The 11,457-nt window shown below is 63.8% G+C and overlaps 2 protein-coding genes across 5 annotated transcripts; one reads left to right on the plus strand and one right to left on the minus strand.

The window, feature by feature from the left end:
* The first annotated feature begins 113 nt into the window (after nucleotides 1-113).
* CHTF18 (chromosome transmission fidelity factor 18) lies at nucleotides 114-8,676 on the plus strand. Of its 4 annotated transcripts, XM_045570345.1 has the most exons (23): nucleotides 114-299; nucleotides 446-616; nucleotides 704-854; nucleotides 1,033-1,201; nucleotides 1,491-1,583; nucleotides 1,680-1,732; nucleotides 1,863-1,992; nucleotides 2,469-2,678; nucleotides 3,190-3,287; nucleotides 3,524-3,647; nucleotides 3,733-3,884; nucleotides 4,061-4,154; nucleotides 4,530-4,628; nucleotides 4,703-4,833; nucleotides 5,111-5,282; nucleotides 6,133-6,357; nucleotides 6,503-6,652; nucleotides 6,748-6,878; nucleotides 7,428-7,572; nucleotides 7,674-7,805; nucleotides 8,204-8,261; nucleotides 8,335-8,504; nucleotides 8,606-8,676. In XM_045570345.1, the coding sequence occupies exons 1-22, from the start codon at nucleotides 209-211 to the stop codon at nucleotides 8,469-8,471; spliced, it is 2,916 nt and encodes a 971-aa protein (XP_045426301.1). In that variant the 5' UTR covers nucleotides 114-208; the 3' UTR covers nucleotides 8,472-8,504; nucleotides 8,606-8,676. The 4 variants fall into 4 exon arrangements, with proteins under 4 accessions (XP_045426301.1, XP_045426300.1, XP_045426302.1 ...); XM_045570344.1 differs by lacking the exon at nucleotides 8,606-8,676 and having other exon boundaries at nucleotides 8,335-8,576; XM_045570346.1 differs by lacking the exon at nucleotides 8,606-8,676 and having other exon boundaries at nucleotides 8,204-8,256; nucleotides 8,330-8,576.
* Nucleotides 8,677-8,688: 12 nt separating this feature from the next.
* Nucleotides 8,689-11,235, minus strand: GNG13 (G protein subunit gamma 13). Its single transcript, XM_036460177.2, has 3 exons — nucleotides 11,067-11,235; nucleotides 9,335-9,466; nucleotides 8,689-9,153 (listed from the first exon to the last, which is right to left on the minus strand). Exons 2-3 carry the CDS (start codon nucleotides 9,430-9,432, stop codon nucleotides 9,048-9,050), a joined length of 204 nt encoding a protein of 67 aa, XP_036316070.1. The 5' UTR covers nucleotides 9,433-9,466; nucleotides 11,067-11,235; the 3' UTR covers nucleotides 8,689-9,047.
* Between the last annotated feature and the right edge of the window lie 222 nt (nucleotides 11,236-11,457).

Genomic DNA, 11,457 nt, shown 5'->3' on the forward strand with positions numbered 1-11,457 from the left:
CCGCCAAGCCTGGACTCGGCTCCGCCCTGCCTGCGCGCGCAGCCCCGCCCCCGCCGGCCCTGCCTGCCGACCAATGGCTGAGCGCCGCCGGGCACGCCGGCTGTCCATTGGCGGCGCCGGGACGCGGGGGCGGGAGCGGCGCGTAGCTGGGGCGCGGGAGCTTTGGAACCCACGGCGGCTCCGGCGGGCTCGGCGGGGCCGCGTGGCCATGGAGGACTATGAGCGGGAGCTGCGCGGCATCGAGGACGACTTCCACAGCCAGTTTGCGGACGAGCTGGAGGTGCTGGCGGAGCTGGAAGGTGGGCGCGGGCCCGGGCGCGGCCTTGTCACTGGCAGCTCGGCGGGCCCGGCCTGCCCCGGGAGTTGGGGCGGGCTGCTCGGGGATGGGGGCGCGGCGGGGAGGGACGGCTGCCCTGAGGCGGTTGCTGTGCATCTTCCCCCTCAGCAGGGAGAGAGGCTCTGTCACCCTGCAGGGACAGGGTCCGGCCGTCGTTTGAGGAAGCCATTGCTGGAGGGGACGCTGCGGCGCCCTGTTCTCCCGATGGACGCTCAGGGAGCCGCAGGGGTGCCAGGAGGAGGCAGCTGGCCACCGACGCCGAGAGGGACGGACTCCTCAGTACGTCCATCATGGAAACCCCAGGGATGGCAGGCAGGGCGGGGGAAGCACCTTGCTTCTTCCCAGAGTGTGTGTTTGTTTCCCCAGCTCCCAGGGTCAAGCGGCCCAGGCTGGAGGCGGTCAAGAGGCTGAACTTCGGGCAGGATGAGATGGAAGAGCCGCCGCTTCCCGACTCCCCTCCTCGGGACATCACCCCCCCACCCAGTCCGGAGGTCCCCGCTGAGCTGTGGGGCGAGGGGTGTGTGGCTTGCTTGCCTGCCGTAGAGTCTTGGAATCGAAGGGGCTCGTTTTTTCAGACCAGGTCCCAAGGCCTGGGGCTGTGGGCCTGCGGGAGGGTGGGCAGCAGAGGGTGAACCCGGGCTCCTTGCCTCAGGGTGACAGGAAGCAAAGTGCAAGACAGCCTGGTCCTTTCTCAGGACCGCGGACCCTGGTGCTGACCTGGGGCTCAAACTGGCCTCCCCGGCCCCTCGCAACCCGGTCCTGAGGCGACCCCCTGTCCTGGAGGACTACGTCAACGTGACCTCCACGGGCGGAGACCGGGCCTTTCTGGTGCTGCGGGCTGACCCCGGGGGCACTGGGGTGCAGGTGGGTGCTGTGTGGCCATGGGGGGGCAGAGAGTCTGGGCTGGCCACAGCCTCCCTCCTATCCATAGGAGGACTCTTCCTCTCTTTCCCTTCTTCCCCCTCTGCTTTTCTCCTCCCTCCTGGAGCTGCCCCCTTCCTAGTGGCTTTTCCTCTTCCAGTCCTTAGAGAGGGGCTCCTCCATCCCTAGGCCTGCTGGTGCTGGGGGATGCACCTAGGCCTCTGAGCATTGTTGGGAGGGGGTCGCGGGTAACCGGTGTCTGGAGGTGACTGCTGCTCTCTCTCCCCCACAGAGCCCTTCCTTGGACACCCACTGGCGTGGCCGGGGCCGCCTGGACCTGCTGGGCGTGCCTTTCGCTTCTCTGAAGGAGCAGGTTGACAGTGAGGTGGGCTCTGCTGGGGTTGCTGGGAGGAGAGGGGCAGCTCTGGGGCGGGCGGCTGGCCGTCGGAGCCGTCCTGACCCCATGCCCTGTTGTGCACAGCGGCGGCAGCGATTGCTCGAAGAGGCCCAGCGGCTCTCAGACACGCTGCACAGGTGCTGTGGTGGCCCTTTTGCTCCTGGGACCTTCAGCAGTTCTTGAACTACTGACCCCCAGCCTGCATTCCGGGCGGGGAGCAATCCCTGCTGGGGTGAAGGCCCGCGGCTCAGGCCCAATGCTCTTCAGCCTCAGGACGGAGGAGACGGAGGGGGAGGCCCCGGAGGAGGTGCCGGCCGACCGCCAGGAAGACACGCAGCACAGCCTCTGGGTGGACGAGTTTGCGCCCCGGCACTACACGGAGCTGCTCAGTGACGACGTGAGGCCTGGCACCTGCTCAGTGTGCCTGGCTCTTTTGTTGCCAGGAGGGGGGGGGGATTCAGGGCCCAGCAAGTAACGTGTCACCAGCCCACAGCCCTGTTGGAAGGGAAAGCAGGGCTCTGGTGTGCCTTGCTGAGTTGTAGATGGGGAAACTGAGGCAATATTGAACCGGCATGCTGCTGGTCACCTCTGCTGTGGGCTGAGGACCCAGAGCACCCCGTGTCTGTAGCCTTTGTGTCCTTTCCTCTCAGCAACTGATGCCCCTGGGTGGGGTGCCCCTGGGGCTCCTGGAGGGGTCAGGGCCAGGGCATGGGAATGGAGGCCCCTGTGTGAGCCTCACTCTGCCGCTCACCAGTAGGATGAGTGGGGGTCACCTGTTACTCAGCCTCAGCATCCCTGTGTGTCCTCGGACAGCATGAGGGGAGGACTGGGAGTCACTGGTGGTCCTCCCAGGCAATACCTCCCTCCCCACAGTTCACCAACCGCTGCCTCCTCAAGTGGCTGAAGCTGTGGGACCTGGTGGTGTTCGGCCGCGAGAGGCCGGCCCGGAAGCCCAGGCCGGGTGTGGAGCCGGCCCGGGCTGGCAAGGAGGCCCCCGCTTCCGGCAAGTGGAAGAGCCACGAGCAGGTGCTGGAGGAGATGCTGGAGGCCGAGCTGGACCTGAGCCGGCGGCCCCGGCAGAAGGTGAGCCGCCCTCTGCCCTGCACCTGTCTCTGAGCCCAGGTTACACTCACTGGCTGTGCCTTGTTCCCCTGGGGACCACAAGGCATGCGCAGTGTGCTCCTCAGCATGGTGAGGGCATGATGCCGTGATGGTGTGGGGGTCAGTGATGGGAGTGGGAGTTGGTTGAGCTAATGACTTAGGTAAGGTCAGTGTCCCTTAAAGGGCCCAGTACCTCCCGAAGGATATTGTGGCAGACAGTGAGTGGTTTTGAGGGGTCAGTCATGTCAGTATCGGCCGTGGCGCTGTCAGGTCTCCCCATCACTGTCTTTATTCAGGGTTTTCTCTCGTTCCAAAGTGCTCCTTCTGAGCCATGGGCATGCTGGGGTTCTCACTGGATGACCAGGTGGGTGTGGGGTGATATGGATCTTCCCTGGCACCAAACCTCATGGCACAGGATTAGCAGCCTTGGTGGTTGGGTCAGATGCTCCCTCACAGGGTGCAGGTTGCAGCCTGTCTTATGTCTTGGTTGCAGGTAGCGTTGCTATGCGGACCCCCTGGGCTGGGCAAGACCACTCTGGCCCACGTGATCGCAAGGCATGCTGGGTACTGTGTGGTGGAAATGAATGCAAGGTGAGTGGAAGGGAAGGCCTGGCCTCTGGGCCTCCTGTCTGTCCTGATATGTCTGGTGGAATCTGGGACGCTGGGTCCTGGGGGCATTGGGATTTGGAGCAGTCATGTCGCAGGGTAGCCTCGAGGTGGAAGTGTAGCAGCTTGGCCCTGGGGGACCATCCTGCTGGGGACACTGGCTGCTGCCCTGGCCGAGGCCACTGCCGCCCTGACGGCCCCTCCCTGCTTTATGGTTACAGTGACGACCGCAGTCCCGAGGCCTTCCGCACGCACATTGAGGCGGCCACGCAGATGGAGTCGGTGCTAGGCATTGGCGGGAAGCCCAACTGCCTGGTCATCGATGAGATTGATGGGGCCCCCACGGTGGGCCTCCTGGGTGCCTGGCCAGAGGGTGGGCAGGCGGGCAGTCTGGGCTGTGGCTCACTCCACCCCCTGCATGTCCCCCCAGGCTGCCATCAACGTGCTCCTCAGCATCATTGACCGCAAGGGCCCGAAGGAGGCAGAGCTGGGGGGCCGGGCCGTGTTGGCGGGTGAGGCGCGGCGGCCGCGGGCACAGGGGGGTCTCCTGATGAGGCCAGTCATCTGCATCTGTAATGACCAGTGAGTAGGGTGGGGCAGGGTTTTGAAGGTGAGGGCCTGAGGGTGCTCCACCGGGCGGGGTCCACAGGAGGCCCCGGGCCCTGAGATGGCACATGCTAGCCCCACCTGGCCACCCAGTGGGTTTGAGGCTGGGATTTGGATGAGAGTTTCCCCCACACCCTGTGCCCATCCTGCAGGTTTGCGCCCTCTCTGCGGCAGCTGAAGCAGCAGGCTTTCCTGCTCCACTTTCCACCTACGCTACCCTCCAGACTCGTCCAGCGGCTGCAGGAGGTCAGTGGGGGTGTGGAGGTGGAGGTGGAGGTGGAGGAGGAGGTGGAGGAGAACGAGGCTGGGGCTGCATGGCTGACGACAGGGTGGGGGGTCGTGACTCCTGTCATGGTCTCACCTTCCCCTCCTCACCTCTCTACACCCCTCCCCTCTGCCATCCAGGGCACTACCCCCTCTCTGTTGCCACTCCCTTTCCCCCATCCCAGGTCTGGGGTGAGGGTGACTGGATCACTTTGCTCTCTGTTGGTGGGTGGTCCCCAATGCCTATAGTTTTTGTCTCCTGTGGATCAGAGCAGCTACTCACCTATTTCTAGGGAGGAGGTGCCTACAGGGTGGAGCTCTGAGAGGGGGTGGTACCCATGCTCTTGCCTCCTGCAGATCTCCCTGCGGCAGGGCCTGCAGGCGGACCCGGGCGCCCTGGCAGCCCTCTGTGAGAAGACAGACAATGACATCCGAGCCTGCATCAACACCCTGCAGGTGGGCGGGGAGGAAGCTGGCTGTTGGGGGTGGCACGGGGGGCAGCCACCTCTCAACCCCTGCACCCTGTCCAGTTCCTGCACGGGCGAGGCCAGCGGGAGCTGAGTGTCCAGGCCGTGCAGACCACACGAGTCGGCCTCAAGGACCAGCGCAGGGGGCTCTTCTCCGTGTGGCAGGAGGTCTTCCAGCTGCCCCGGGCCCAGAGGTAGGTGGGTGGCAGAAAGAGGGCGGGCCAGGCTCAGCCTGGACATCCGTGGTGCCCCAGCCCCGGACAGAAACCCTGTGTGTACAGCCGGCCCCTCTTTTTGCCAACAGAAACCAAGGCTGCTTGGGCCCTGCTTTCAAGGCTGTGCCTCAGCCTCCCTCACCGCCGCCTCCTTGGGGCGGCCTCGAGGCGGGAGGGCGGCCTTGAGGCGGGAGGGTGCTGCCACCGGGAATAAAGTGGGTGGGGGCTCCACTCCAGCTTCAGCAACCCTCCGCAGGCAACGTGTGGGCCAGGACCCAACCCTGCCTGCCCGCACGCTCCTGCTGGGCGATGGGCCCGTGGGGCTCGGGCCCCAGGCCGCCGAGGCGCCCCTGACCATGGCCGCACAGCGCTTCTACCACATCCTGCATGTGGCCGCCTCCTCGGGCGAGCACGAGAAGGTAGTCCAGGTAACTACACTCTACCTGAACCTTTTTTCCAGGGCGCCGGGGTGGGGTGTTCCCTGGTCCCCAGACAGCGAACAGGAGACAGTTCGGATAGCGCCAAGCTCTAGAAGCAGCAGGTGGTATGGGAAGGAGGTGGGGCAGACAGGGCATCAGAGAGGCCTCGGGATCTGAGCAGCACCGAGGACCGGAGGAGAGGCCGGCTGGTGCTGGGAGGGGGGTGGCTGCCAGCATGGCAGTGGGCTGGGTGTGGGGAAGGGGGTCGTTTTGATTGATGGGGTCACCGGCTATCAGTTGGGAACCACTGTGCAGTGTGGCAGCAGCTGGGAGCCTGTCCAGGCTGGAGGGGGGCTTGGTTCTGGACATGAGCTGTGGGATGGGGTGCGATTAGAGAGCAGGTAGGGATTTTGGCCTGAGCAGGTGGCAGAGATGCACTCTCAACCTTGAGAGCCCGGCCTAAGCCTCCTCCCTAACTAAGCCTCTTTGGGTTCGTGGTTAGGGATCCGCGCAAATCCAGAAGCGCCTGGCTGCAGAGGGCAGAGCAAGTGCTGAGGGGATGGGATGTCTGCGTAGAAGGAGGGTGTGGGCTCTGCCCATTAGGGTGGACAACACCCTCTAGGGAGGGATGGAGGGGGGTTCTTTCCTGCACATCCCAGGATCTTCGTCAGACCAGAGTGGGGACAGCAGATGGGCCTTCCTGGCACCCTGTCAGGGCCATGTGGCCACTCACTGGTGCTCGGTGCTATCCTGAGTCCCCAGACTTGGCAGGGTAGATGGGTAGTGAAGGGTCCCTTGTGCTGTGGGGAAGTGGGGGCGGGCATGATGCTGGAGGGACTCAGAGACCCGCTACTCACAGGGCCTGTTTGACAACTTCCTGCGGCTGCGGCTGCGGGACTCCAGCCTGGGCTCCGTGTGTACAGCCCTCGACTGGCTAGCCTTTGAGGACACGCTGGGCCAGGCCGCCTACCACAGCCAGAGCTTCCAGTTGCTGCGCTACCAGCCCTTCCTGCTTGTGACCTTCCACTTGCTGTTTGCCTCCAGCCATGTGCCTAGGATCGCCTTCCCGAACAGCCAGCAGGAGGTGTGCCCTGCACCGTGCCCCTTGCCCCTTGCCCCTTACCCCTTACCCCTTACCCTTTGCCTCTTACCCTTTGCCCCTGTCTCAGCCGGGCCTGGGATCCTAGGGGGTCCTGGCTGACCTGATTCTGGTTTACCCTCCACCCCAGGCCCAGAACCGGACAAATCAGGTGCAGAACCTGATCCAGACACTGGTATCAGGTATTGCTCCGGCCACTCGCAACCAAACAGCGCCCTCGGCCCTCGTCCTGGACACCCTCTGCCTGCTGCTGGACATCCTCGTCCCTAAGCTCCGCCCTGTGAGTGCCTCCCCCAGAAGGAGGGTGCGGCTTCCTGCTGGACTGGGTTCCTGGCCTGTGCTCCGTGTTCCTACCCGTTGCCTGCCTGCCCGCAGGTGAGCACGCAGCTGTACAGCGCCCGTGAGAAGCTGCAGTTGAGCAGCCTTGTGGGCACCATGCTTGCCTACAGCCTGACCTACCGCCAGGAGCGCACGCCCGACGGGCAGTATGTCTACAGGCTGGAGCCGTGAGTCTGCAGCACCTGGAATGAGGGTAGTGGGGGGCTGGGCCGGGAGTGGAAAAGCATGGCCTTGGTGAGGCGTGTGAGCCTCAGTTTCCCCATTTGTCAGAGGTTGGCGGGAGTGTTGGTTCTAGCTCAGCTCCTGCCCACAGTGACTGTTGGGCAGAGAGAGCCCAGGACCTGAGGCTTCTACTATAGACCCTCTCTGCCTCAGTGGTCCCCAGGAGCCCCACCAGCGGGTCCTCAGCTCCCTAGGGCTGTCCCCTGTCCTGAGACGGCTGTGGGGATGGACCACGGGCCTAGGGTCCTGCTGCCCAGTGTCTGGGAGGCTGATGGCAAAGAGGCAGTAATGGCGGTTTCTGAGCACGGAGCCCAGCCTGAGCCCCAGCCCTGCCATGTCTCATTCCCTCCCTTTGTAGCCCTAGGGAGGCCCCTGTCCTGCAGCTTTCTCGTTCTGGCATCTGGAGTCATTGTGGTGGGGTGCCCCTGCTGCGTCACCACTGAGCAGGTGCCCGGCTGTCTTGCCCCCCTCCCCCCGCACCCCGCCCCGAGCAGGAACTTGGAGGAGGTCTGCCGCTTCCCTGAGCTGCCTGCCCGAAAGCCCCTCACCTACCAGGCCAAGCAGCTTATTGCCCGTGAGATCGAAGTGGAGAAGATGCGGCGGGCAGAGGCCTTGGCCCGGGATGGGGACAGCCCCCAGGTGAGCCCACCTCTGGCTTGGGGCAGAGCAGGGCCTCAGGATGGATACTGCCCTTGGAACGGCCCTGCCCCGTCCGCTCTCATCGCATCCACGTCCTGCAGGTGGATGGCAGTCCCTCCAAGGCCAAGGGCCCACAGGGGACCACTGGGGGGAAAGGGCCACAGCCACCCACCCCACGCAGTCACGAGCAGCGGCTGGAGAGCATCCTGAAGAGAGCAGCCCTGGAGGACCAGGTTTGGGGGCTGAAAGGGGGCACGGGGTCAGCTGTGTTACCTGGTAAAGGCTGGTTCTAAGCTCTGGGGGTCCCCCTAAACATCCAGTTCCCTGCTGCTCAGCAGGGTAGGGCTTCACCTGGGCTGTTTTCCACTTGGGCAGGAGGCTGGGTTCTGTTGGCACCTCCTGCCCTGGCCCCGATGCACCAGGAGCTGAGAGGGTGGTAAGGGGCAGAGGGGACACTTGCTGAGTAGGTCAGTGCAGGATGAGGGGAGCGGGCTGGGAGAGGTGCCTACTCCTCAGCTGTGGGCCATGGTTCAGAGGTGCCATGACCCATCCTCCTGGGGAGAGCTTCCCTCATGGCAGGGGGTGTCCTGGATATGTCTGTCCCCATGAGTCTGACCACCACCCTCTGCAGACCGAGAGGGATTTCTTCGGCCGCGTGGTCATCAGGAGAGCAGCAGCCCCGAGTGCAGGTGTGCGTGGGTGTGGGAGCTGTGGAGGGAGGGGCTGGGGTCGGGCAGAGGATCAACCCTGTGGTCCCCACAGAGGACACGGCTCCTGAGACTGACGCGGTTGAGCAGCGCATGGGCACGGCGGTGGGCAGGAGCGACGTCTGGTTCCGCTTCAAGGAGGGCGTCTCCAACGCTGTGCGACGCAGCCTGCACATCCGGGACCTGCTGTAGCTGGTCACAGACCCCAAGCCATGCCAGAGGCTCGCACCACTCCTCCGCAGTCCCCAGGACCCTGCTGGACGCAACCTGCACATCTGGGACCTGCTGTAGCCGGTCACAGGACACCTGGTTATGCTAGAGGCTCGCCCCACTCCTCCGGGGTGCCCAGGACCCTGCTGGATTCTCTGATTTACACCGGATGCCCCAGAATCCACACTGGACACTATGGTGGTGCTTCCTGTTATTTTTAATTTCCATTTTGAGAGTACATTTATTAAAGCTGGGGACAGTGACAAGGAATGTCTTAGGACTCACGCAGCAGCAGGAGGGAGGGAGCCCAGGCAGGGCTGCTTGGCTCACTGAGAACTAAGTGACAGAAGTGAGCCAAGGCCCAGCTGCTGCCAGCTCACTGCAAAGTCCGGGAAAAGGGGGCCTTGGGGACAGGTTCGGGGTTAGCCCCTGGCCGTTGTTCCCTGGCTGCGAGTCTCCTGGGGCCCCTTAGATTAGGAGAAGGAGCGGGAGGGGAAGGCTATACAACTCACACCTTCACAGAGCTGTCCGCTCACAGGCATGAGCCGGGCTGTGGGCTCACAGGATGGCACACTTGCCTTTCTCCACCCACGGGTTGTTCTTCATGAGGTCAGGGTTCAGGAAGGGGTCTTTGGGGATCCCATCCTCGATCCACTTGAGGAGCCTGTGGGTGGGGAGAGTGGGGTGAGCAGGTGGGCACCTTGCCCCTCACGTGCTGCCCAGTGTTACATGTGAGGGTCTGAGCTTAAGTAAATGAGCCCAGGGCATGGAAATGAGGTGCAAATCAACAGCTGGCCCTGGGGGGTGGGGGGGTGAGGCTGAGGCTCGGGGTCCTGGGCACTCACTCAGGGATGCTCTTGGATGACATCTCCCTTTTGAAGGCCAGCTGGTACTTGAGACTCTCCACCTCCTTCTTCATCTGGGGCACGTCCCACTCCTCCATGCCTTCGGGGGCTTCGGAAGTCGCCAGCCTGAGGCTGGAGGACACGAAGAGGCAATAGAGATTCCAGCCTGCAACGGCCCCCAGATGGTCCCTCCCACCGATAAGACCCCTACATGAAAGGAGGGACCCTGTCCTTCACACTGACAACCCACTGCCCGGGGAGGTGCACCACCAGCCCCACATGCTTCCCCAGATCCACACGGCAGTGCTGGGGTGCAGGGCTGGATCTGAGGCTCCACTAATGAGGTTCCAGTAGATGCCCTACCCCAGGGGCTAATTAACTGCAGAGAAACTTTCCACCCTTAGCTCTGTCCCCACCCAATCAGCCTCACCATGGCTGGGCCTCTGGGTCGGAGACATGGGGCACTGTCCCTGCTGGGAGATAGCAGGACCGACACACCCCAGACAGGTTCCCAAGAGCCCACACAAACCCTGCCTCCTGCGAGGCCTGCTTCCCATGCTGGCTGTAGAGGTGTATGCAAAGAGGTGTAACCTTTGCATGGACAAAGCCCCCACCGAGGGCATGTGAATCCTGAGGCTGGAGGATTTGACTGCATTTTGCATCTCTGGCGGGGGGTTGGGGTGCCGGGGATCTTGGAGGTCAGAGGCTGTCCAGTAGGTCAGGACTCAGAACAGCTGCCCCCTCCTGCTGCCCAGTGTCTACCCTGGAACTTCACAAGCATCGTGACCCAGTTTCTGCTTGTGAACCAACTGGCAGCCTCTCAGGAGATCCGGCAGTTGGGGACACATGAGGGCAGGTTGCTCTGTAAGTCCCCCACCCAGTTCACTCCAGGGGCCCAGGGAGTCCCTTGTTGCCCCTACTCCTTCCACTCCCACCCTCACTGAGGCTGGGAGACAAGGGACTGGCTTTCTTGACTTGGGGCAGGTGGGCAAGTGGTCCGCAGGCTGACAGAAGTATGACCCTGTGGCCTCAGGCTGTCTCCATGGAGACGTGTGTGTGTGTGTGTGTGTGTGTGTGTGTGTGTGTGTGTGTGTGTGTCAGTGGGAGGGGATGGGTTCTGGCCATTGTGGTGGTTGGGGAGTGCACAGACTGGGAGGGGGTTCTGGGATGGTCAGTCAGGAGTGAGAATGAGAGCCCAGTGGAGCAGGGTATCTGAGGGACAATTGGTATCTGAAGGGGTTTGCAGGCTCCTCTCCCAGAGACCCCAAATTCCAGCACCCCAACCCCCCACACCAGGCTCTCAGACAGAAATGGGGGCATCCCCGCTGTGGAACTGCAGTGGCCCTGTCCACAGCCCCCTCCAACTGGCCCTCCCTGTGTGAAGCCGCTGCTGAGCCCGGCCTCAGTCCCAAACACTGCCCACCCCACAGCCCGCCGCGCCCCCAGCACAGTGCTTGGTGGGCACTGCGGGGCAGCGAGCCTGGTGCACGGAGGGAACCGGCTCCCCTGCCTGTAGGCTGCTCTGCCCCACCCCCCTGCAGACGGGTCTCCCCCACCAGGCCTGGTCCATTGGGACACTCAGGGCGGCCATCCTCCACTGGAAGACAGGCAGGCAGGGCCATCTCGTCTCTGCCTAGGTCTGTCCAGGTCAGCCCAGTGGGACATGGCCAAGTCCCAGAGCCCTGGGCTTCCGTTCCCTGCTCAGCCTCAGGGACCAGTTCATCAGACTTACCTTGGGTGGTGACGGCGAGGGAGAAGTGATGCGAGGGCCGAGTGATGACAAAGTGACTGAAGACTAAGTGATGGGCGAGTGAGCCTGGCACACAGGCAGGCAGAGCCCAGCAGGTGCCCGCCCACTCCTGCCACCTGGGGCCGGTCCCTGGCACCGCCCCTATCCTCCACCCGCCCTCCTCAGCTCTGAGCTGGCCCTGGGGACTCGGCCTAGCCTGGCCAGCCTCCAGGGGTGGGGGATGCAGTTCCGGGTCGGCTTTGGTTCTCGGTGATGAAGTTCTGGGCAGACGCTGTCAGGACCGAGGCTGCACCCCTTCTCTGACAACGCCTTGGGTGTGCCCCTGGGCCTGCTGCTCTGCTCCCCTCGGGGAAGTTGTGTCCCCAAGGTCCTT

Source organism: Pipistrellus kuhlii, unplaced genomic scaffold (genome assembly GCF_014108245.1).
Source record: "Pipistrellus kuhlii isolate mPipKuh1 unplaced genomic scaffold, mPipKuh1.p scaffold_m20_p_31, whole genome shotgun sequence".
In the NCBI taxonomy this organism is placed as follows: Eukaryota; Metazoa; Chordata; class Mammalia; order Chiroptera; family Vespertilionidae; genus Pipistrellus; species Pipistrellus kuhlii.

Excerpts from the sequence above, each read along its gene's own strand:
- GNG13 (XM_036460177.2), bottom strand. The coding sequence starts at position 9,432 with ATGGAGGAGTGGGACGTGCCCCAGATGAAGAAGGAGGTGGAGAGTCTC. Across the intron at positions 9,154-9,334 it reads TCATCCAAGAGCATCCCTGA|GCTCCTCAAGTGGATCGAGG; the intron begins GTGAGTGCCCAG and ends CCCCACCCACAG.
- CHTF18 (XM_045570345.1), top strand. The coding sequence starts at position 209 with ATGGAGGACTATGAGCGGGAGCTGCGCGGCATCGAGGACGACTTCCAC. Across the intron at positions 3,288-3,523 it reads GTGGTGGAAATGAATGCAAG|TGACGACCGCAGTCCCGAGG; the intron begins GTGAGTGGAAGG and ends TTATGGTTACAG. Across the intron at positions 6,879-7,427 it reads TATGTCTACAGGCTGGAGCC|GAACTTGGAGGAGGTCTGCC; the intron begins GTGAGTCTGCAG and ends CGCCCCGAGCAG.